Raw genomic sequence first — 24,953 nt, forward strand, 5'->3', positions numbered from 1 at the left:
ATGGCGACAATAATTATTACTTCCTCCCAAAATAAGCCGATCAGTAATGATGGATCTGCGCAGTTACCCATCTCCTTTTGTTTGACGTTTCAAGGAAGGACTACATTATTCCTTCGCCATGGAAATTGGCAACTTGAAATTGGCCACTAGTGATTTTTTTTTTCTTTTACTGCTAATAAAATGGCGAATATCTGAAACCATAAAGAAGGTCCCCTTGGCCATAATTAATGCAGCGTCATTAGTAATGCAAGTACAGCGTTGCACTACTACACTTACGGGCACGGCCACTGTACACACGCTGCACAAGTGGAGCTGGCTCAGGCCCAGACGGCGCGATATGGAAGTGCGATGAATTATCGATCAATGCGTCCCTTATTATGCTGATCTATAGTGCCGTTCCCTTTTTGTTTTGAAATCTATTATTTTGATGGTTGGAATGTTTTATCTGGCAAAGTAATCGACAGTCACATGAAAAGACATGGTGTGGCATTTTATATAGGGCCCAATCATTACACGCCCATCTTTCCATGTCAATTCCTGTAACTCGTTGAATAGCGAATCGTTAACCGCAAAAAAAAAAAAAAAAAACCATCAACACCATCCCCCCAGTCGTGTCTCGTTCCGGTAGTGAAATGATCAGATAGAATGCGGGGCATAAACTCTTGTTTAATGATTTTTTCTGGTGTAACACTTGATCGGACTGGATAGGCATTTTATTTGTCATCGTTAAATAGCAATTGTCTATTTCGTATTGATTTTTATTGTTTTATTCGTTCCAATCAAGTAACGTGGTCAATCCTGGCAGGTCGGAACAATGCCACGCTTCGAACGTTCGATATTGTCATTAAAAAAAAGTAGTTTTTCAATTTGTTTTTATCTTTTCCGTCCTGCGTGTTTTAAAGCAAAAATGCTGTGTACATAACAGTAAAAAAAAAAAGATGACCATTTGATGCGTGTAAACAGTAATTCACCATACTGTGTACACATATTTATTGTTTCGTGATTGTACTGATTTAGCGGCATCGGCTGCGCGGTTGGAAGTTTACGTGGACTCACGTAGATATGGACTGTGGAGGGAATTAGATGACTCCGTGGAGACTTGGCTATTGCGTTCGGTGCAGAAAGACGCGGTAGGAAGGACGGCCGTTCTTGCTCTTCTATTACACAGACTCCACTTTCCCTTCTTCCTTTTTTTTTCTTTTTTCGTCACTCGATCGGCGTCTTTTGCCCGGCAGACGTAGACACACTTTTGCGACAAAGTGCAGGGCTTTGATGTCACACGAAAACTATCCGATGCCCTTTTCTTTTTCGTTTTTTTTCCCCCTTTTTATTTTTTGTTCCCCAATTTTGTTTAGGTTATTTACGTGTTTTGTTTAGTTGTTAGTTCGGTTCTCCTTTTTTTCCCTTTTATTTGTTTCCTTTGCGCGTTTTTCTTTTTTTTTGGGTCGATGTCCCGATGGACTCATCTGGGCGCGTGCCACGCACTTATTATAGACGGCCGTTGCCTCTATGGTTGACATCACATGTAGCGAAGACGTATACATCTCTATTAGTAGCAAGAGTCTATAACTACATATCTGCTGTAAAGATCTTTGATGGCCTTATTGCCCCCTCTCTTGTTTCGTTCGGGACAGAGGAAAAAAATAAATAAAAGATGATGTACATCGCAGATAACTGCACCAGTTGGATCATATAACGTTGATTTTGATTCATATGCACAGCTCATGTGCTGGTCAAGACGACATAAAGAAATGTCGCCAATTCCTTTTTCCTGTCGGGTGGAAGGGGGCGGGCATGTAACATGTTTACGCTAGCTGAAACAGAACATATACCAACATCCTCCATATTTGACAAATGGATGGATAGTAGTAGGCAAGCCTCTCATGTTGTCATATCCCCCCCCCCCCTTTTTTTTTTGTTTTGCGTTATTTATTTATTTTTTTATTTCTCATGTATGATTTATCCTGTTGTCTTGCTTCTATTTTATGTGGCCTTTTATGGTCGTCGGTTATAACCGTCGCTCCCGCCATCAGCATCCCTTTGAAAAAAGAAACAGTAGGCTGCACGGTGATGCATAGACTTAAGTGTTTTATGAAAACAATGTCTTCTTAGTCGACAAGAAGGGAAAAAAAAAGTTGAAGTAGTCAGGCTTGTAGAGATACCACCAGAGCTATTATAAACACTGTGTCTTGAAGAAACATGGCGACCCTTGGTCGGCCAAAGTATTGCGAAACTCTTCTGTACAGCCACGGGTGAATAACTCTAGATAACGCTTTCATCACATGTCAAGGTGCCGCGACTGAACTAGATATATGGTTGCGAGACTTAATTTATATATATTTACAGAGCTCCGTCTTTTCTTTGTGAGGGGTGGGGGGGGGGACGGGGGGTCGTATAGTAGTCGATGGAAGCACGGCTGACCGTTGCCCAGTTCCGCAGCAATAAACAATGTACACCGTTGCGACGTACATCTGTAAAATGCAACATGTTTTTTTGTTTTTTTTCTTGCCTCCCTTCCGCTTTTCTTTATCTCGTTCTCTATAATCCGAATCGCCATAAATGGGGGGGGGAGGGAGTGGAAAAAGAAAAATAATCCCATCATTTTCACGTAACGCACAAAGTGGTCGTAGCCAATTTATGTTATGCTGGCTTGTCCAGTTGTCTGAACGCTTGGTAACTAACGACGATGAATGGGGGGAAAATCGGCTACCTACAACTGGGCAACGGCTTCACAACATCACCGATTATTTTTCACGTTTGGTTTCTTTTTCCGTAGTGACGATGGTTTCGAATATTACGTCAAGACTTGTAACCTAAGTCACGTAAGGAAGGATACATCGGGAAAGAGGGGGAAAAAAATGATTCAATCTCTTGATTTGAAATGGATTTCTAACTAGCCTTCGCCCTGCGTATTAGGCTATGCTTGTACGTTTTCTTCTAATGTGTCGCGTTACGTACATTTTACGACGATCCGTGATCCGTGGCCATAAATTGTAATTCGACTACCACCGTGACACGCTATCCTTTTTTTTTTTTATTGTCCCTTGTTTGTGTCTGCGCATATTTTCTGTTTTGGGCTGCTGTCGTCCCCCTCTTATCTATAATGTACACTTTCATAAGCGCTGGGTGAATGTAATTTCAAAAGCATTGCTATAGCTCACTATATAGTCAAATATTCCGAGCTGCTGCTCCCCCCCCCCCCCCACTCTGAATTTTGGTTGTGCTTCTGTTGTGATACCGAATGGCGAACTAGCGTGCTGCATGACATCAACCCATCCGGCGTTCGTCTATAAGGTCATTGCTAAGGTGTATACATACGAATGATCAACTCGGTATCGAATAATAAAAAAAAAAAATGGACTTTTTCGGGTGGGAGAATGGTCACTTGGTTGGGTGGGGGGGGGGGAGTTTTCCCATAATACTGCACGTCTGTAACTGTGGCTGTGTACAAGATGGACGCATCGGTAGTAAGTTAGCGTACCTATTACGACACCCGACGTTAAGGTATACATCAATTATGTAGCACGGAGTAAAGTGTACTTCTTACAACGACGATCACGACGTCGCCCCCTTAACCTTGTCACTTGATATTTCCTGTACATAATAATTGAGAATGGACGCTGGCAAAAGCGTATGCACGTTTTTTTTTTGTATTTATTTATTATTTATTCCTGTTTTATTTTTAAGCCGCTGTGTGGCCGCGTTCGCTCTTAAGGGTCGACCATTTATTCATACAGATGAAACGGAGGATCTCGTATTATTAATCAATAAGTAATTCTTTTGCATGCTTGAAGACCATGCTAAAATATTACTACTGCTTTTCGTGTTGTTGATCCCCCCCCCCCCCCCATTTATTGAGGTGCTTCAGTGTAACTTGCGTGCAGTGCACACACTCTATTGAGCTCTATTCGATTCGTGCTTCGCTTCTGTGCCATTGCTGTGATCGAGTGTCACTTGGAAACGGGTTGGGACGTGCTGGTTTATTAGATCAAATTCGAGCGTCTCTGCATCCACTGCAATGGCAGACGGAAAGAGGCTAGAAAGACGTTTGCCGTGATACCGACGCGCTTGCTTGTTTTCAGTTTGTTAGCCAATGTTAGGAGCTGCATTAATCCATTTTATGCTGTAAGAGCACCGTGACTTCTTGACACAAGATACATTTTGATTCTTTCTCTTTGCAACGTCCGCCCGCTTTTTGTTTTGGTCTCGTTTCTTTTTACATCGCGTTCCACAGATTTTATTTTTTTTAATTCTCTACTATTTTCACGTACCGGACAGCAGTGGAAGTTTATGCGTCATGCGGTATGTCACCCTGTCGGTCGACTGCACTCATCACTTTGGGCTAACGTTTGTACCCGCTGCCCTGCGCTTTTCTTGTAATGCTCCTCTCTGTGTTTCTCTTTTCTTTTCCGTCAGTTTTGTTTCATTCCTCCGTTTGCTTACGCACGTTTCCTCTGCCGTTCTGTATTTTTTCGCGGAATATGACCTATTCAGGCTACAATATATATGTAGACCGGTCGGCGGAGGGAATTAATGGCCAAAGTGTGCAACGAGGCGAACGCCTTTCGTATAACTCGGTTGCGCTGTGTGTGCGTAATGACATCACTACCACTGCGATAGAATACATAGATAAATGGCACGGGGCTGAGCGTACGATGTCGGCAAGAATAGAAGAGAGATTTTTTTTTTTTTTTTTTAAAGATCGTCTTGCTCCTATTCACGTCTGATGATGACAACGCGGAATGTTGCTTCATTTTCTCTTCGATACTCGTATGAAAATTTAGAGAAGCTTGGAATGAAACGGTAGCACGTATCATTAAGCACAATCTCTTTTTTGTGCTTCCCTTTGCTCTTTTTTTTTTCTTGTTCCCAATAAAGTTGGGGGAGAATGTCGTCGAACTGCGAACCCAGCTGAAAATGAAGTTCTGTAATGGGCCTAAAAAGAAATTGTTTGCTGTTTGCCTCTGTATCTTATGGCAGTATAATTGCCAGCCAAGGGCTCAGACATTGTGACATTAGTTAATGCGTTTTTCTGTCTTAGTTTTCGTTACACGTGAGCAAACTTGGCGGTTCGCCTTTTGTTGTTGAAAACTTTAAAGCTGATTTTTGTAAGTTCAAAACACTCTAGAAGATTACGGAATTATGACTTAATGGTATTGCATCATCTTTCATTTTTATTAGCCCTGCAAATGAATTGCGATCTTGAATTAATATAATAACATGCGCCAGTCATAAACGTATATGGTCCTCGTCTGCGGTAATTAGTTTATGCGCAAAAGACGACAACCCTCCACACACAAAAAAAGCAAAAACAGCAAACAAAAGCACAAATAATCGTAATGGTAGTCCGTAGACGCCAAAAGACATGTAGCTAGCGAATAGGACCCAGGCGGAAGCCAAATAAGCCCTCGCAACCGCGGTGGGTGAGTGGGGTGGTACAACTATATGTACCGTGACGCGTCGTCCATCATCGGTAGGCAACAGCAACAGCCAGCGCTGTGGGCTTCTAGAGACGATTGATGTTGCGTGAGTCGTTGGACGAATAATAAGGTTTGGGAGAGGGGCAGCGCCCTATTTGACACTCTCGCTGATGCCCGACGGTGGACTTTCGCTCTGTTATTTAAGGATTCTCGAGAGGGCGAGAGAGAAAAGAAGATTATTGGACTAAGCCGTTGTGGCTGTTAAATGACGTACCATCCGGCACTCTCTTTTACCGCAATCTCTTCTTAGTGTAAAGCACTTCACTCTCTCTCTCTCTCTCTCTCTCTCTCTCTCTCTCTCTCTCTCTCTCTCTCTCTCTCTCTCTCTCTCTCTCTCTCTCTCTCTCTCTCTCTCTCTCTCTCTCTCTCTCTCTCTCTCTCTCTCTCTCTCTCTCTCTCTCTCTCTCACTCTCTCTCTCTCTCTCTCTCTCTTGTAGATGCTGATAAGGTAACGGCTCATTCGTCAATGACGCACCGTAAGTTTTTATGCGACTTGGGGAGCGCAAGTGAACTTTGGCACGCTAACGCCACTTTTACAAGGAGCATGACTTTTATTTTACAATGTTATTGGTTTCTTTATTTTACAGCAGTTTTTATTTTCGTTCAATTTTTTCTTCCCTTATTTTTTCTTCTCGCTTTCTACACGCCAAGGAGCTGTTGGATCGAGAGGAGAAAAAAAATAGTAAGCGCGTCTTTCGCCTCACGTCGTTGTTTAAAAATCAAATATTTGGCGAATGCGTCAAATTGGAGTTTGGTTTTTTTTTTTCGCTAGATCTGGTGGAATTCTTCAAGATGTCGCCAGATATCGAACGGTGTAAAAATATTCGACCCCCATAGAGAGAATCTATCGTGATGCCCTTTCAGTCCAACGATGCAATCATCTAATCATCCAACCATGTTACTCAAGAGGCTTCATGATGGAACGGTTTCCCGTGATGATGACGGCCTTTCGTGATTTTCTTCCGATTATATAGCCACGTAGGCGAACGATTCAAGGGAAATCGAGGCAAATAGAGCGAAAAGAAAATGGTGGAGGAGGCGACGAAGACTGCTACCACCAAATAAATAATCCGGGCCAATCGATATCTGCTGGATGGGTGGATCTCTTGTGCGAGGGTGGATGGTATATATTACTTCGGAGTACTATAATGTATTAGCCACATCACAAATGGGCTTAAAACCGTCTAATAAAAAGCCCTCCCCTCTTCACAAGCTTTTGAATTGCCAGAGAGAGAGAGAGAGAGAGAATAACAACGTGTATATACCGCTCTGCGCAATGAAGAAAAGCGATTGAGGCCGAAATTTTCGTCTGTATGAGCATTAAATTGAGGGGCGCCGATAAAGGAAGATGATGTGTGTTATCCTCTGGAAAAGGTTTTTCATCTATAATAAACAAACCCGAAATTATGGATCGATTTTGGCGATTGAGGTCGATCAAACAGAGAAATCACGAGCCGATAACTTTTGCGCACATAGTAGACGGACGACTTTCATGAGCTTGTTTGTGGCCCAAGTGTAGGTTAGCTCAGAAAAGAGGTTATGTTTTTGGTCTGATTTCGATTCGCACTCTCTTTGCGGCGACCTAAAAAAAAACGAGATAGAGCCAACATGGGAATTTGAGTGCCCTGTCGGAAAGTGCGAGGAGTAGCAAGGCCCCAAATAATTCACATTGAGGGGCTATATAATCGAAGGACAAGAGAGAGCAACTAACGAAGCCCGACGAATGGGGCAGGTCGAAAGTGGGTGTCATGCGCGTAACGCTTGTATAGATAGCTGTTCCCAATATACGCCGTACATATTCGGTGTAGTGTTATTTGATTCCATCGGGACATGCTCTACGATCGTCTTCTCGTTTTCCATGGGATCCGTGTCCGTTGACGTACCGAGCGTACCAACTATTGGGTTTACATCACAAGTCATTCTGGCTCATCGTATATTGAGCGTATTCTCGTGCTGTACCCTTTCACTCGATGACAGGTCGGCCTGTTAGTTGTCATTGGTTGGAAGTCTGCTTCGTAACTGTCATGAGAGGCACTGCTTCAATATTCTATTTGCGAATATGGGAAAATGTTGTCAAAATTACGAATTGATCAGAATTCGCTTGTGTGCTTGTTTTGCATACCGTACAGCGGGTAGAAGCAAGTAGGAAGGATGTGTAAGGCTACGTGACAATAAGAAAGCAAAAAGCCATTCGTCATTTTGATGGCTATTCATTTGAGTGGCTTCTCTTTCACTTGTACGCAGACCCTATAACTTGCTTTCACTTGCTTACTTAATGCGTAGGCATTGATTGATTTAGTGGTCACCTACAAAACTAAGTCGGGTTAGTGTGCACGAAGGCAACATCTCATTTGTATTGAAAGGGATTTTCAAAGGTCCGAACCTTATTTTGCAAAATATATGAGAAAAATGCCACTTTGAGCTTTTCTATTTTTGTCTATATTAAATCCCAAGTCCATTTATTTCAATTGAAAATGGCTTCATCTACAGCTGCCTCCTTTCGATCCTCTTGTACTATTTCTTGTGAAATTTTTGCGAGTGCATAAAGTCGATGCGTCTGGCCGAGCCGATTTATTGATCACAGATGCGTGTTTCGGAATGGAATTGTTGGCTGAGATTGGTCGGGATGTGACACCGCCAGCATTTTTAGCCATTCCGCGCTTGACGCGGCATTGGCGCTCTGGGGAAAAAAACAATAACAAAAGCAGTAAAGAGATAAGAGATTGCAACAAAGAAAAAAAAAAAGAAAGATATGAATAACGAAATTGCAAAAGAGAGTTGTAGCGCAGTAAGAAGAAAGAAGATCGCAGGCCTTCTCATATGGCAACACACACATACAAAAAGAAAGTGAGGCATCGTTTCGAGGTATTATTATCTGGTGGTGTTGATTGAATAATGCAGGACTGTAGCGCACGTCGCAGCCAACTCAGCGCTGACTGGATCATTTTTTGTGTTATTGAAATGTTGCCGATACTCTTCACACTGCCGTTTCTTCTGCTCCTATACACAGTATTCGTTACACTCACTAGCGCAGCAACAGTATAAAAAGAAAACGAGAAAGTCGGCACGTTTCCATGATATATAGCGAACGAAAAAATCCCGAAGTGTCCTTGTAGCTGTTGCCACTTTTTTTTTCGGATTGCGATTCTAGCCGAGTATTATAGAGACTTCTTCTTTCCGGCCGTTTATACAATTGTCTGTATAAGTTCCATGCCTTCGGCACCGCGCCATTGGTTGCGTTTGTAGGCCTTGCGTCGTTGGCTTGACTCCGTGATTCACGTTCTGAATACCAAATTTGCGCCTTGCTATTGTTTGGTCCAACGCACAAGGCAACGTCGTTTGACCTTCCAATTTTTTTCTGATGTCATTTTCTATCTTTGCTGGTCACGGAAACATGTTCCTTCAGCGTGCTTAATCGCGCATTCATTAAATTTCCATATGTTTGTAGTATAGTGGCTCTCGTTTTTCATTCGTCTCCATGCTAACCCTTTATATTTTTTTCTTTGTTCTTTCGTTTTCTCAATGCGTTCTTGTTTCCCTCACCGGATCGCGTTCTTTCTTTGATTAGGAATTCGAAGCCCCTCGCAAGAAATGCTGCAGCTATGTGGGGTTTTTAGCTACGACAAAAAATCAAGGTGAAATGAAGCGTACAATGACGTAGGCTGTGTTGGACCCCCCCTCCATAACTGAGCCTATATAAGCTGTTCTAGGAAATGGGGAGGGCACAGGCAAAAGAAGGCGAAATCTAGAATGGGGAGAGAATGCAATATACAGGTCCTATTCTTTTTTTTCCCCTTTGAAATCTTTTGATCTCTTAGACAGAGAGAGGCTTCAGTTGATTCTTGTTCTCTGACTGAACACAGACCTCCAGTAGCACGTAAAGCCTCGTAGCGCATTGGATTGACCAAGTCAGTTTTTGGAAAACAGGCAGCTATATACCCTGCGTTTCATTGTCTATCTCTTCTCTTTCTCGGAGACGATATTGATCTGCCTTTAGGTATAGTTTTTTACTATTGTGTGTCGTCTGCCTATTGTGCTGCAAACACTGTGTCTTGTGGCCACTTGCACAATGCGCAGCAGCCATGACTTGCTCCTTAAACCTCTTAACGTACGATTTCAATTGAATGTTTGTTTATCGTAAGAACCCATTGAACCTATCCAATCGGTTGCTCGCATTTCCACTTGTAAATATTGTTCAAAAAGCAACGTGATTGACTCTGACATTTTATACGATCAATCGCAGCTTGAAAATCAATATGACAGGGATAGTTTCTTTTTTTATCAAGTGTTGAGGTATGCAAAAGACGAGCGCACATCAAACTCCATTTTCCCCGCCTTATTTGAATGTGACCTTTTGATCTGAAGGTTGCAATTCACCATGGCTGGCATCGTATCCCGTGGGCCAAAAGGTGAACGGCATGAAAGGCGAAAAGTTCAGAAAAGCGAGAAAAAATGAGATCGACATGAAGACTTTTCCTGTGATGATAGTGAAGAGACATATTACTGTGCGCCCTTGTCGAGAGCACACGCCCATCCCGTCTTGACACAGCCACATTTTGTTGTTTCTCATCGTAGAAAAAGCCGGATGAAGTGGGTAGACACTTCACGGGTCCATATGGGCTGAGCGACCACCAGCGGAAGGAAGGAAAGAATGCGCTTCATAATAAAAAGAAAGGCTGCAATGACATAAGAGGTATCTATATCTATAGACTAGAAAAAGAACAAAAGATGGAGAGTGGACCGGAATTAAACAAAAAACAAAAAACAATGCCATAGTGTTGTCAGTCCGATTCCGGCGACATCGTTAATAGCGACACAAAAATCAGACGTAAAAAGAAGAAGGTTGGACGATCCCTTACTTCGCGTGGTGCAGGCCGTATGTGCTAGTGAAATATCATCCAATAATCGTATCGACGATGAGACAATGCCAGCGAGCCAATGCGCTTTTCGGACATTAATTCGTTAATTCGTCGACGACATCAAAGCACAACGGAACCCCTACCGAGAAGAAAACAATGAACAAGAAAAAGAAAAAAGCTTTTTTTTTATTCCATTGTTTCCTATCTCTATGGCGGTAGCATTAACTGATATATGGCAGACGGATGTAGAGGGTAGTGCCGCTGTAGGGAACACACTGCAAAGCCTTGATTGCTTTGTTTATTTTTCCCTTTTTTCTTTCGTTTTCCTTATTTACCCAAGATCGTTCGTTGCTTGTAACCTGGTGGCATTCCTATTTGTGTAGAGTCAATATAATAACAGGATGGTTCCGTTCCTTCAATTGAAATCCCCTCACGATTTCACGTTTAAAAAAAAAAGAAGAAGAGAGAAATGGAACAGAGCGTTTCTATTCCCCCTTGTGTTGAATTTCACAGACTTTGATCTTTGCCAGAAAGATTTGAAAAGGTTGCGTCGATATGTTTGCCTTTGGGTTATTCGCTTTCGCAACTTGGCGATGAAAGTGTAGATGTTGTACACAAGACGGGCAAAGGAGATTGGAGAAACCCGATGCAAATCACTTGCTGCCGGCAAGAATATGATTTTGTTATATATCTGCACATATTTGCCAACTACATCTTTGGATATGAAATCATGCCAATGGTTGGAAATTGAATGTTGGCGCAAACAATTCCTCGATCGTACTATTGGAAGCAAAGGGTGTTATTGTGTTGCATCTTTTGTTTTTTTGTTTTTTTTTTGTGTGTTTCTTTCACGATTATTTTATTTTATTTTATTTTATTATTTTTTTCTGTCGGGATTTTGTAGATACCAACTGGCGGGATAATAAGCCTCTTCAACAACAGCGACAATGGCGAGATCAGAGCCGCGAGCAACAGCAGGACGTCGAGTATGGAGACGATTCGTCATCGGCGACGGCGGCCGAACAGCAACGGATCCAGGCTCAAGAAATGGCCGCCTACCACAAGCGGTTGGCTTCCCTGTCGCTGCCTGAAGCTCAGCGTCTCACGCAGATCGACCTCAAGCACAGCGACAGCCACGTCACGGCCCAAGTCGGCCATCCGGCCTATCTAAAATGCGCCGTCAGTAATCAAGGCGATCAATTGGTAAGTCCCGACACGAATGGCTTAACATAAATGTTGCACACCTGATGGGGTGAATGTCAATCTATAGCAGTCGACTTGTTCATTTCCCTTTTTATTATACACTAATACGGCACAACTTGTGTTGCTAATGAAAACGAAATTTTGTACAGGTTTCCTGGGCTAGGAGACGAGATTGGCACATTTTGACTTCAGGTAAGAACCGTGGCATTTCAATCTGCATGTAACTCATTTTTTTTTTTAAACGTAAATTTAAACTAAATAATCGGCTGATTACTTTTTCATTCCTTTGTTAGGTCGGCACGTTTTCACGGCAGACGAACGCTTTCAAATTTTGAAGCCGGTCGAAGATCACGAACAATCGCTGCGTCCTGTTCCGCACCAGCCCAATTTGACCGAGTGGATTTTGCAGATCCAGTTCGTCCAGCAGCGTGACGGCGGCTTCTACCTTTGCCAAGTAGGTCTACTTAGTTATATATACCATCTTAGTTTCTTATTCCATAGAAAAGGGCTACTGCAATGTTCAATTAAATGAACATTCTCTGCATTGCAGTTTGCCCCCCTTTTTTTTTCCTCATTGCTTTCGCCTCTTGCTTTTCAAGAGGCTCGTTTTGTCTTCTTCGCTGGTCTTTTTTTTTTTTTGCGTAAGAGGCAGTATTTCATCATGGATGTATCAATCCTATTGGTTTCTTTTTGGCTTGTTTTCACCCCTTTCAGTCGGATGAGAAGGGCAACGTGAAATGAGAATAAGTCGTGAGTTTTCTTTTTCACGACTGCTTATATGGTTCCTTAAGAAATGGTACACCCCCCCTCCCCGTTTGGACGGTTGAGGGTGGGAGTAGACAGAACACTTGCCGAAATGGATGGATCGCTCACTCTGTGTTTTCCGTTTGTTTTGTTTGTTTGTTTGTTTTTTCGCCCCCATTATATATTGTCGAGTACGGAATTATTTCTAGTTTTTTTTTCCTGTTTTTCTTTACGATCGAAACGTCCCGCCCCAAAACCATTTTCACTCTTTATTACAATGTCGTATGAATAACAGACAATGAGATGGCAGAAGATGGAAAGAAAGAAAAAGAAAACAGGAGCGAGACATAACTTTGCCTACGCTATCCTAGTCTATATCTTATATTGCAAATAAGATTTTCGCATCGAATTTATAACGGTTGGAAACGACGAGCCCTTTTTTTCCCTTTCTCTTTTCTTTCACTTCCGTCACTGTTTCCGTTTCATTTCCCGCCCAACTCGTCTATCCGACTTGAAGAAGTGATGTAAATTCAGCGAATCTGCTAGCTGCGGAGATGGAGCTGAAACTCCCATTCCAACGGATCGGCCATCCCATTTTTTTTTTGTTCCTACATGTCGCTCCATCTTTTTCTTTTTCTTTTACTTTTCCTTTCCTTTTTTTCCTGTTTTTTGTTTTTCTTCAATTGCGCTGTCCATCGTTACAGCCGACGTCCGTATATTGGGATAAGACGATAGAGAAGAAGTGAGAGAAATGCTAGCGGCCTGAAGAAGAAGACGTTGAGTCCCAGATATGGACAAACGTACAAATCATCCGACTGCGCCAACCGCACAAAAGAGCTAAAGGGCAAGGACGGCCAAGGATAGCCATCCAAATAGCCTCCGCCATATCAGCCTCTCTCCACAACGACGGCCAAAAATGTTTAAAGGGAATCCCAAAAAAAAAAAAAAAAGAAAGGAAGAAATAAATGTGGGGAATTTTCCCTACTGTTGCGGGCACTTCGATCCATCAATAGAAATAGTTAGGATGATATCCAAAGTATTGATCAAACGCAGCAAACGATGCGTGGCCGAATAGAGAAGACAATAGGAGACGGTCGGAACCACCAGATGCTATATAGAGCCCCCTACAGTAATATTGTATATTTGCCAACAGTTGATGACCTTAATATTGAGCCTTCCTTTCGAGGCCCCCCACACACAGCCGTTATCGTCCTCGTCGTGTAGCAAAAAGTCAATAAATCAGTCAATACGCTTTCGGTTGAAGTATATCTTGGCATGCGAGCGTGAAAAGTCAAGAAGACGAAAGAGCGATACCAATTCGCAAGGAGTTTTTTTTTTTTATTCGATATTTACAACAGCTCGAATTCTGGTCCATTCTTTTTCAAGTGGATTGTGATTGTGACGTCAAACAGCAGAGAAACAAAAACCGGCCGTCGTAAGTGTATCCATTCATTTGTTTCCGTCCTGTTGTATGTGCCCATTGCGCGTATGACTCAAAAGGCTACAAGATGAAAAAGGAATAAAAAGTATGCAGGCCGTTGATCTTGTCAGCCTACACTCGATGACGCGATTCATCCTCGTCTGTTGGGCGCTTGCAAGTCTCGGCGTTTTCTGCGAAGCTTGATGACGGACAAAAGAGATCGTTGGTCACCGTATGAATCAAGAGCCAAGTTCAGATTGTAATGATTGGTCACGCTTGGCAACGCAATAGTTTATCTCAAGCCCACGATTTTTTTTTTTTTTTTGTGTATAAAATATTTCGACTGTGACACTTGTGATTTGCAGGGCCTACATCTCGTATACTTTTTGATTACGTGACACTTTCTTTGGTTTCTTTTTTTGTGTATAACTTTGTCAATATTTTCTGCGTCCCCACTGGAACTGAACGTGTACTGTCTTTTCAGGTACCTACCGACTTGGGATTGGTATCCCATCAAGTTCAACTAGAAGTTCTCGTTCCTGACGTGTTTATCCTGGGGCCAAAGGACCTCATCGTTGACCGCGGAACGACACTCAGTCTCGTCTGCATCGTCGAAAACGTAAGTAAAAAAAAGCATTAGATCTTTGTCAAACTTCTGCGCTCCTTGTAGGTTCTATTTCGCTCCTTGATCCCCGTTGTTTCTCTCTCTTTCTCTCTCTCTCTTTCTCTCTTTCTCTCTCTCTCTTTCTCTCTCTCTCTCTCTCTCTCTCTCTCTTCTCTTGTTCATTTTTAAAGAAAAGTCCAACTATAACTAGGTACGGAAGTGAGTTGGTCCTCCAATTTGGTTAGCGATTGAACAACGAGAAAGGCAGCTCGCATACAATCAACCGTAATGAGACAGCACGTGTGATGGCTCCCCCCTTTGCTGGATGTCCCAATTTTCGTTTCTTCTTCAAGTCTTTTGCACCGGATGCTTCTTTGAAGACGGTTGCATACGCCTATCCCCTTCTGTTGTTTTTTTGAAAATCCAAATCGATGAGAACGCAAATCCAACCTTCTCGTTTTGCAAAAGGAAACTGCCGTGATCCATTTAAACTTGTAGTATCGAGGGTATTAACATCTTCGATGCGTTTCACTTAATGACCATTGGCGCAGCGTTCGCTTCAACTCGACTAAAATATCTACACTAGGCCCTTTATATATCTCATTCCGGCAAGTTAGTTGTTTAGTTTGAAGGTAAACTTGCCACTTTGAACAAACAGCGGACTCCAGTAATTGTCAAAGTAGCTTTAGCAATTCTTTTCCCCTTTCATTTCGACACCCACCTTATCCTGCGTTTGCATGGGTACGACTGGTAACAGACGAACCGAATGGACGAATAGTTCTCGGTATTAATTTGTGTTCCCAATTCCGAAAGTCATTACCACATGACTTTTCCTCTTCCAATCAGGCAAGCTCGTGATTTTTCTCATTATAATTGCGTTTACGTGAACACTGCTCACTCTTTTGACATTGGTCCTTGTTTGCGGCATAGAAGCCATTGATTCAAAGTTTTTCACGACTTCGTGTCATATTCTTCTTCTAATGTGACGCGTGTTGACTTAGCGAGCTAGAGCAAACTTGGCAAAGAAACTTTAGGCCTTACATCCACCAGTTGTGAACGCTTGAAAGGCTTCCAACAGCGGCATGATTTGTTTTGACGTCTACCGCTGCCAAGTTTCACCTAATCTGATTGTCTATGCGTTTCTGCTTTGTTTGATTCTATATCATCTGACGCTTTACACTGTCCGTCGGCTCAGAGTCCGATCCCGCCGGATTATGTCTTTTGGTTCCACAACGAGAATCTGTTAAATTTCCAACCGAAACGTGATGGAGTCAAAGTGGAGACGGACTACGGGAGCAGGACGCACAGCAAGCTGGAGATCAAGGACGCCAACGAATCCGATACGGGCAATTATACCTGTAGCACATCCAGCGGCAAGCCCTACTCCATTTACGTCCAAGTTCTAGCAGGTACAGTAAAGCCTTTTACTTTACGATTTGTGGTATATGGTTGTAGGTACTCTGTGTTTGGTTTGTTCTAAGTTGTGGTTTAAAGCTCTTAGGGCGACCGTTCAAAGTGCACAAACGTTGTGTCAAGTAAAATAAGAAGAATTGCAGGAAAGTAACTGACTCGTGGCGTTCTAATGGGATTAGTTGGTGAACCCTGCATATCTTCTGCAGGTTCTTTTTTTCTTTTCAATTCTTTCACATGTATGCAAAAGAATGTAAAGGAAAAGTGGAAGTGGGAATCCATTCTACTTAAGTCTACGCCCCTCTTTTTGGGTAGCATTCGGGATACTGGCAAAATCAAGTCCGAAAAAAAAAATCGAATGGGAAGTTGAAGAATGCTCAATGAAAAAGTGAAATTGAACAGCCCATTCGTCATTCCATTTCCTACGTCTTTCCCCCGGGGTCGAGTTACTAGTCAAACTTAGACGGGATGAAGTCGGTCTTCCATTATTTCCAAGTTTTCGTGATCGCGATGCCGAGCGAGCGAGAATCCAAGTTTTATCTTGCATATATAAGTCTACATCTATCCAGCTTTATTACACTGTTTCTCTTGGGACGGCAAGATGAAGAAGTTCTCCATCCAGGGTCACAATGTTTTAATTGTCAAGCAGCAATTTACATGCAGGCGCGTGTATGCGCCGAACCAACTAATGGTGACAAATGTGATTTGAAGCTGTAGCATAGGGCAAAAGAGCTACGAAGCCTATGGCTATCCATATACAAAAATCGTGCACTTTTTAAGTAGATAAATGTCTGTGTCGTTTGAACAGGTGATCAAGCGGCAGCCATGTCTCGGAAGAACAGCGCGCAAGGCCACATCTCTTTTCCTGGTTGCGGAGCCGGCCATCAACTGACATTGGCTCACTTGTTGGTAGCGGTGCATCTTAGTCTCGCCTTGATTCACATCGGCAGATAATTGCCATTCATGTTTGCAAAAAGATAGAGGGAATGTAAAAATCATTTTTGTCTGCGTTCAAATTATGGTTAGGTATACCTGCTCCCGGCCAAACGGGACCCTCTCATAAAGAGGAAGGAAGACGATCGTCTACAAGTAAGTGGGAATTGAGCAGTGACCGTCAATTGTTTCGGTCACTATTTAGACAAGATTTACCTGTTGGTTGGTGAACGAAGAAAATCAGATTTCCAATTCTTGATGTTCCCCGTCATCAAACGAAAAAAAATTATGACCTATGAATGACGTTTTTGCCATGATTTATCGTTTTGATTTTTCGTCTTTGACCGGAAATTTCCTATTACAGTTTCCCCCATCCCTTCATCCTATCCCGTGAAAGTGCTCACTGGTCGAGCTCCAACAGCCAATTTAAGGTTTATGTTGTGTAATTTGTATTATATAATTACGATTCTTTCCAGGACAAAAACAAATAAAAAAAAGAGGAAAAAAAAAATGCAGCAAAAAAAAAAACAAAGGCAAAAACAAACAAAAAGTAAAATGAAATAAACAAGATAAACTCGAAACAAATTAAGTGAAATTCAATTCAGGCCGTACGTTGTTGCGCGCACCTGACTGTATAATGTGACACAGGAAGAGACTGTTTGTATTACCAAAAGAAGAGAAAACTAAGGGAAAAAAAAGAGATGGAACATGTAAACTAGCCGACATCGTACAATTGAACTTTCGGCTCGTGCTTTTCTCATCATAAAACACTCGATCCTTGATTTCACGTGTCCTCCAAAAGACACACCACACCTTTTCCATTCTGTGTGATTTCAATAGAAAATCGATGCAATTGCAGTTCTTAATCACTGAATCAATACCCTGACTTTGTTTTTCAAAGTGTCAGTGCATTCGTATTTAAATACTTTATATAAAACCGTGTGTATATGTATGCATACAAATATGTACTGGCTGTGCTGCGTAACTACTATAATTGAATGTGTTTTTTGCTTACGATTTGTTTCTATTACATTTCGTGGAGAAAAAAAATTCTACCCCCTGCAGCGACAGCAATTGGTTCTTGAGGAATGTAAAGATCGGCGAATAAATGAACAATTTTCTATTGTAGTTTAAAGATTTCTAAAAAAATCAAGACTATTTTTGTAATGTTCAGCTATACTTGTGCTACAGTGAACGTTACAACGAGAGAGCTCACTTAATAGGTGCCATCCGAAACAAGACGAATAGGTCGGGACGAACCAATTTCCTGCAGTATTGCGTACGAATGAACCAGGGACGTCGGAAATAAAGTGAAGGTAATCCCACGCTATATGTATAGATCTGGTTGGCACATCCTTTCTACCTTTCAATCCCAGTTCTATACCAATGTCAATCTATTTCTATCCTTCCTTTTTTTCGTTTAGTCTTAATCTGCACCATGTGTGTGTCAAATAATCATTGCTGTAGGAAGACAGAGCCAGCTCCAGACTCAAGCCGACAGACTGACTCAGCCATATACTGTATAAAGTGGCTTTGCGAGTAGTAGTGAAACCCTAGCTGAAGGACCGCCGACGCAATATCTACCACTCTCAATTCCTCCAGCGCTAGTTCTCACTCAACTGATCCGCCACAAACCAACTAAGAGCCCGACAACTGGAGTAGCACCATATGAGTTACCATGGCATTCCTTCGGTTTTATTTTGGTAACGTTTGACTTGTTTGATACCAATATATCTTCCCGAAAGCCACTAGAAGGCCTTCGATCGTTCGTTATGCTTGGCTGTTTACGTCTTTTTTTTTCCCTTTGCTGTCGCCAGGGATTGAAAATACGCCGACATCTGTGGTCTTAAAAGGAAAAATAATGCGCAATTTCCAGGTTGCTGGGTTTAAGAGAAAATCCTACGGCAGCCTTTCTAATTATTTCGTTTTTTGGTAGCTAAAATGCAAAATGGTCTACGGTGTGGATGAATCGGCCAATCTATCGCAATAAGGAAACGCGAAGAAAAAGTGAATTAAAAGAAACGGTAAAATAACTAACTGAAATTACATTTTCCGATAGCTAGCAAAAAAATTACCTTTTTATAGATGGTCGCAGTTTACATGGAAACATTCAATAAGACCGAATTTCTTGCTCCGTCAAACAACACGAAAATCAAAGCTGACTATGCTAGAGTGGCGCCATAGCACACGGTCGAATATGAATGTCTGAAATATTTCATGCCTTTGCGAACCCTCACAACTATTCGGCTAAAAACGAAAGGACTCTTGGCTTTTCTGGCACTATATTTATTCCTGATCGCGCATCGTACCCCACAGCCGACTGTCTCGCGTCCTTTTTTTCTTTACTGTTCGAGTCACGGGCGTATATACAATCTAGTGAAAGGAAAAAGGGAGACACAAGAAATATCAGATTGATCGAATAACGTATCGATCCACTTGCCAAATCCTCGTCGATTTTCCCTTCTCTGTTGGCTTCTATTTACTCGCATTGTGATTCGTTTTTTTTTTTCTCTTCCAGCTTTGCACCACTCTGTCTCTCTACTTACATGATTTCTTCTTCACTCCATTATATTCTATTATTTCGTTTGCGTCATATAACTCGTTTTATTTTGTTGTAGGAAAAAAAATCAACAAAAAATCGATGCTAAGTGGTAAGACGAAAAAGACGACCTTGTGCAGGATACTTGTGTCCAACAAAATGTGTTTGCTAAGTATCTGAAGAAGACTACCTTCAAATTACGACGAAAAGCCCAACAAAAATACAAGACAGCAAAACAAACAAAACAACAACAACAACAACAACAACAACAAAGAAAAGGAGGAACGGAGTTGATTCATTTCTTTTCCGTTGCCGGGGTTTCGAGGTTGACAGGTTACCAAAAAATTGCAATACCACGGAATCATACGAAGCCAGCCAACTAGCAGCGATTTGGTAACATTCAACTGGTTGAGTGATTTTCCAATTTGTTCTGTCCTCTGTTTGTTTAGTCCTCCTATTCTGCAACAAATGATCTTTACAATTTTTATGCGGTAAGTACTTCGGTAAATATTCATTCTTGCATATAATTAACTGTTTCCTAGCAACAATTCACTTCAGTATTTTTTTTCTTTTTTTTTGCCGCAAACCGCGGATTGGGAATGAATGTAAGTCAAAGAGGGTCACTGGGATCTAGTTAACAAGAGTGGGAATCTCTACAAGTCATGTTGGTGTTCGGTGAATTGCGTTGCCGGGATTCATCTTAACCGAACGCATGCCATCACAATGAACTGGGTAAACCAATTTGAAATGATGAAAAGTTAACTCGTCCTCTTTATGATGCACATCATTAACGGGACATTATTGAATCAAAGCTTTTCGTCGGCTCAAAGGAATACGAGGCGAAACAGGGGAAAAGTGATTGGAACGATGATTGTTTCTCTTTGATTGTGGGAGTCGTCTTTTTCACGCGCTTATTACATTTTCTTATTACGAATTTGAGGAAAAATTTCCTGAGGTATGCAAGATTCTTACTTAATCAGTTGGAACCTGTCTTCAAAGATGTATCATAAATGGACGCGTCGTGGAATTCTACTTACGCTTTCAATAGTTCCATCGGCTTAGCTCTTGAGCTACGTCTGCTGAATCGGTAACATTAACTCCAGAACGGTGGTGGGCTGTGGTATATCAGTTATTTCACCCTCCATTCAAGCTTAATTTTCCATCTTTCTTTCCTCTCACAAACATTTCTATGGTTCCGGATGGTCGGAAATGGACGACACTTCCGATTTCTCGGACTTGCATGATGGTTCCTGTAACTCTTGTTTACCCAGCCGAGTATGAAAATGAAAGCCTTTACAAATCAGAGCAGCAACAATATTGAGCTTAACCCTATCAGACAGGTCTACAGTATTCGGAAAGAAAGGCACTCACCGTGCAGTTGTATGTTACTTAATCTGATTCTCCGTTCATGACTGAAAGTATACGTGTCGTAAGTACTCTACAGAAAACGATGAGACGACAGTATTGCCAGTAACATGTTTGTAGCTTTAGGGTCTCTTCAGTGACAGGTGAATTTCATGATTGTGTTTTAAAAGTTGCCTGTGTTTTACTGCTATGTTTGTCCAAACACAAACAACAGAAAGATAATCATATCTAGTTTGGCTGTGTCCAGTCACCACTATGATCATCCTACGCTTCATCATTATAACTTCAATAACTACAAATAGGTGAACCAAGAACCTGGTCTTCGTAAGTTTCTTACTGTACGTAGGAAAATACGACGTAAACCATGGTGAAGTCTTAAAGTGATTAGAAATGTTGGTAGCTTACATGTGAGAGCAAGTGAGAACTTGGTTGAAAGGAGTTATCCGTTTGATCCACAAAAATTGTAACAAGTTCTGGTTAACCGTTCTGATTAATGTACCATAGCTTTACCAAACGTGCTAACTCAGAGCCTTCTAGAGAATATGCTTTTAAATCTCTGATGTATTTTGAGTAAGAAGGCAATCAGAAATACATGTGAGCACTTTTGTATTCAAAATTTTGTTGGTCAACAATTTTAGATAATTATTTCTTTCCGGATTTCTTGATACCTCCTCCACCTGGAATGAAGCATAGTGTAATGTGAAATCTAATTTACTATGCATCAGACGGGGTTCATATGGATCTTAGGAAAGCCACTTGAAAAGTAAGTTACCCAGTGGTCCCTTAGCGGCCTTTGCAGCCAGTTCTTTCAATGCTTTTTCCTCTTCTCTTCTTTTTTGAAGATTGGCCTTATCATCCTAAAAAAATTATGAACATCTGAATGTTAGTAAAGTATAGCTACTAATGTGATTAAATTCATGTTTGGTTATACATCATCCAATTCTTTGTTTTCCTTTTTAGGCGCCTTCAATGGTTTCTTTTTACCTCCTAGAGACCATACATATTAAGTAAACGTGAAAATATTACTGAATATTTGAGAAAAAATTTTACCTTCTCTTCCAGACATGATAAGGGCGATATTATTAGTATAAAATCCAATGACAGTAAGTCACGCAACTGAAAGCCTGGTAGCCTTGTGCTTGAGCTGGATCTGGGTCCGTCAAGACTTGTGGCTTAACCTCGCTGCCAACAAAACTGAAATTTTTTTACTTTAAAATTTTTCAATAAGTAGTATTAAAAACTAGTAACTTGATAGACCTACATTTTAATCTTTACAGTATTTTTCCCAAATTTTGAGATTTCACTTTCATTGTTCAAGCATAATTTTGAAAGAAAATTTGACAACAAGCCGTGGGAGTATTTTTGAAAATCGTTGAGACGTCAGTTTGAGCGAAAAAGTGAGCAACGCTGAGAGAAAAATGTGTTCAACTTATTTCTTTGCGTTTGCAATAGGGATTTTGCATTTGTGTGTTGTTGCAAATGTAGAATGCAAGATAACAATCCAAGATTCAGTTCGTAAAGAAAGTTATAGATACTCTGTGCTGAAAGATGACAAACAATTACAAGAAGGACAGCTTAATTACAATTTGGTGGTGCGCGATTCTCAAATGCCACGTTATGGTTCCTGCTGGAAAAATGCACTGAAAGAATTGGAAAGTGGTTGTAAACATCTAACTGATGACATACAAAGGTGGTTGGCTCTACAGTTCACTAACTGTTTTCTGGAAAAGGCTGGACAAACCACTTACCCATGTGAACGGGAAGAGGATATCAGTGTTTGCCTCAGTCAGATGAACAACAATGGTTTTACAGCATTTACCAACTTCTTCACCCACACACAGAGTATGTGTTACTTTCTACAGACCCAAGTGTGGCAAGAAGAAACGGAGAATACAGTGGCAAAGTAGGTTTAACATATTACATTAGTAAATATCCTGAAGATTTATTTCCTGTCATCCCTCTTTTTTTTGTGAAGGTTAACTGATAACTCGATCAAAGTTGTTCAGACACTAGAAGATACCAATGAACTACAAGATGCAATCCTGGAAGCTCAAAAAAAGTCTTTGGCTCAACAAGAACGCCTTCTTGAAAGTAGTTCACAACTGGGCTTAGCTCTTGATATGTCAAAAGACAATGTAAAAGATATGCTAGATGAGTTCAGGTACAGTGTCAAAAGTAATCATTTAGTTTTAGTTTAGTAGTATGACTCCACATTTTGGTTTGTTGACAGATTATCAACCAGTGAACAAAGAAATATGATCTTTGAAGTCTTTGATCGGCTTTCAAAACTACAAAATCTTGTTTTAGGGTATGTACTTTTAAATGATTTTTTTTTTTTTTATTTTTCTAAAGTGCAATCTTAATTGTTTAGAGAAGTATCCGGATTCTATAGCTTAATATTCTACCCAACAGCTCTGCTGACGGTTTATTTACTGACATCAACATCTCGCACTGCCGCCGCTCGCTTTTGGTTGTTTGTTCTTTTCGGCTGTAGTTTAGCATTGGAACGATGTATTGTCCATTTGACCGTTTCCGACGACTCTGGATACATGCCAGCTGATGAAGCATCTGTAAGTACCTGTCGAATTAGAGCAGATTCCATTATTCAAGTGATTTCCTTTCGTTACTTACCTGATTATTTTAACAGAAAGAAATGTATTGGAGGATATGGCTGGTGAGAAAATCAGCCATGCTGCTTTGCATTGTGTTGCTTACCTATTTCGCCTACAAATTTCAGGACTACAATCTCATTAACAATACCCTGTTGATGCAAATTCAACGACAAAATTTAGAGCTGAAAGGTTATTTTGAAAGTATGGGTGAGTTGCTTTATACTTGCATTCATCGATTGTTAGAGGGTACACTAAACAAGCTATGTGTGGTACAGGTGGCATAGCGAGTACGAATTTGTTGTCGTCTGATGTAGTGGACTTCGACAAGAAAAAATTCAACATCGATTTCTCTGAGAGCTCGGACAGTGAATTTTCCTACAATTCCGAAGCAAGTGATGAGACCTATGTTCCATCCTCAGACGAAGATGCATATATCACAGCCAAGTCTCGGTCTTCCAGTGTCGTTCCCAGTCCAGAATCTGTGCTTCATGTTTCTTTTGATGAAATTAAAAAGGAAATTAAAACCGAAAGACCTGTTTCGCGCACAAGTCGAAGTAGCCGTAGCAATACGCCAGCGATTCAATCTGCCTACAATCTCCGAAGTCGCTCGAGTCTCCGCTCTCTAAACACGTCTACCATGAATAACGAGCTAAATAATGAAAGTCCAGAGGTTTTTGGTCGTAAAGTAAAAGAGATGGAGAGAGTCATGCGGCACCATACCCGCCAGGTGATTCAATCAGTTAAGAAAACTACTCCGTCCTACTTTTCTTCTGATGATGAATGTCTTTAAAGTTTTCCTAAACTAAAATGTTAAATTCTAATTTGTCACCCACGCTACTGCAAACCCACTTACTTCCATGCGCAAAATTTAGTTTTAATTTGGGAATCCAAAGTTTATGTGCCATATTTATTTTATTACTGCGATAGCATCGAAGAAAATGTTTCAAGTAACGATCATTTATTAATATTAAATGTAGATGTCTTAACATTCCAATAATAAATAAGATAATTTTTATTATGTACAATTTACTTCTTCTTATCTAACAAATGTAGAATGATTATGACCTTCTTTGGGTATTTCTTTTGTTTGTAGAAAAGATAGCGGCACATGGAAATTGATGACTTTTCCGAGTTTTGATAACAGGGAAACTGGGGGGTGCAAGGAAAGGGCGCGGGGGTTGCAGATTTGTTAATGCCATTGAACTGTGATGGGATTACACACTTGTACACAAGGCAAGTTTTGATATCTCATCAAACCCATCAATCAAATTCCAGACCCATGGCAAATCATCAATTGCATTAACATACTCCTCCAGAAAATCAATGAAAGGATTAACAATTTCACCTACAAAGTGATCACAAACCAATGTGACACAATTTCTGAAATCAATATCTACTATGATATCCCATAATAGCAACCCAAATATAAGAGATCGGAAAAAGATTACAAAGAGAGGCATAAGCAAATCATCAGTAGCCGAAGAATGAATAAAAGTGAATTCCCAGATGGTCAGAATGAAAACAACTAAGCTACGCAGTACACAGTGTCTGTAATCAAAAGCTAATGTGAGGCTGAGGATGCACATAACAAAATTTAACCACCATATTAGTAGGAAATGGTGATAATGGATCATACACTTGTCATAGAATCCTGTGGAAGAGTCTTCTATTCTTGTACAATCAGGAAGTAGGGTGAGAGTACCAAAATTAATGCAACTTGAGACAATTAATTGCTGTCCTAGAAAAGACAACTTGGACAGAAGTCCAGGAAACATTTTACTGGA

The 24,953-nt window shown here is 41.0% G+C and overlaps 2 protein-coding genes and 1 long non-coding RNA gene across 3 annotated transcripts in view; 2 read left to right on the forward strand and 1 right to left on the reverse strand.

The window, feature by feature from the left end:
* Positions 1-17,781, forward strand: part of LOC130690112 (hemicentin-2-like) — a 34,686-nt gene extending 16,905 nt beyond the window's left edge. Inside the window, exons 3-8 of the mRNA XM_057513095.2 lie at positions 11,244-11,542; positions 11,692-11,734; positions 11,836-11,996; positions 14,191-14,325; positions 15,506-15,719; positions 16,529-17,781. Coding sequence (XP_057369078.1) covers positions 11,244-11,542; positions 11,692-11,734; positions 11,836-11,996; positions 14,191-14,325; positions 15,506-15,719; positions 16,529-16,674 — 998 coding nt within the window. The 3' untranslated portion in view covers positions 16,675-17,781. The remainder of the gene's footprint in view (positions 1-11,243; positions 11,543-11,691; positions 11,735-11,835; positions 11,997-14,190; positions 14,326-15,505; positions 15,720-16,528) is intronic.
* A 3,317-nt stretch (positions 17,782-21,098) lies between these two features.
* Positions 21,099-21,833, reverse strand: LOC130690397 (uncharacterized). The gene is made up of 5 exons (XR_009000973.1): positions 21,819-21,833; positions 21,608-21,751; positions 21,489-21,544; positions 21,330-21,414; positions 21,099-21,234 (listed from the first exon to the last, which is right to left on the reverse strand). It is a non-coding gene; the product is annotated as an uncharacterized LOC130690397 (long non-coding RNA).
* An 85-nt stretch (positions 21,834-21,918) lies between these two features.
* Positions 21,919-24,116, forward strand: LOC130689991 (uncharacterized). Its single transcript, XM_057512952.2, has 6 exons — positions 21,919-22,460; positions 22,533-22,718; positions 22,788-22,865; positions 22,929-23,127; positions 23,205-23,376; positions 23,445-24,116. The coding sequence occupies exons 1-6, from the start codon at positions 21,976-21,978 to the stop codon at positions 23,957-23,959; spliced, it is 1,635 nt and encodes a 544-aa protein (XP_057368935.1). The 5' UTR covers positions 21,919-21,975; the 3' UTR covers positions 23,960-24,116.
* The last annotated feature ends 837 nt before the right edge of the window (positions 24,117-24,953 follow it).

This window comes from Daphnia carinata, chromosome 7 (assembly GCF_022539665.2).
Source record: "Daphnia carinata strain CSIRO-1 chromosome 7, CSIRO_AGI_Dcar_HiC_V3, whole genome shotgun sequence".
Taxonomy (NCBI): domain Eukaryota; kingdom Metazoa; phylum Arthropoda; class Branchiopoda; order Diplostraca; family Daphniidae; genus Daphnia; species Daphnia carinata.

What these genes read in the sequence shown, in the direction of transcription:
- LOC130689991 (XM_057512952.2), top strand. Translation starts at nt 21,976, where the DNA reads ATGTGTTCAACTTATTTCTTTGCGTTTGCAATAGGGATTTTGCATTTG. An exon ending in GATATGCTAGATGAGTTCAG is followed by an intron (nt 22,719 to 22,787) that starts GTACAGTGTCAA and finishes GTTTGTTGACAG; the next exon opens with ATTATCAACCAGTGAACAAA. An exon ending in CTACAAAATCTTGTTTTAGG is followed by an intron (nt 22,866 to 22,928) that starts GTATGTACTTTT and finishes TTAATTGTTTAG; the next exon opens with AGAAGTATCCGGATTCTATA.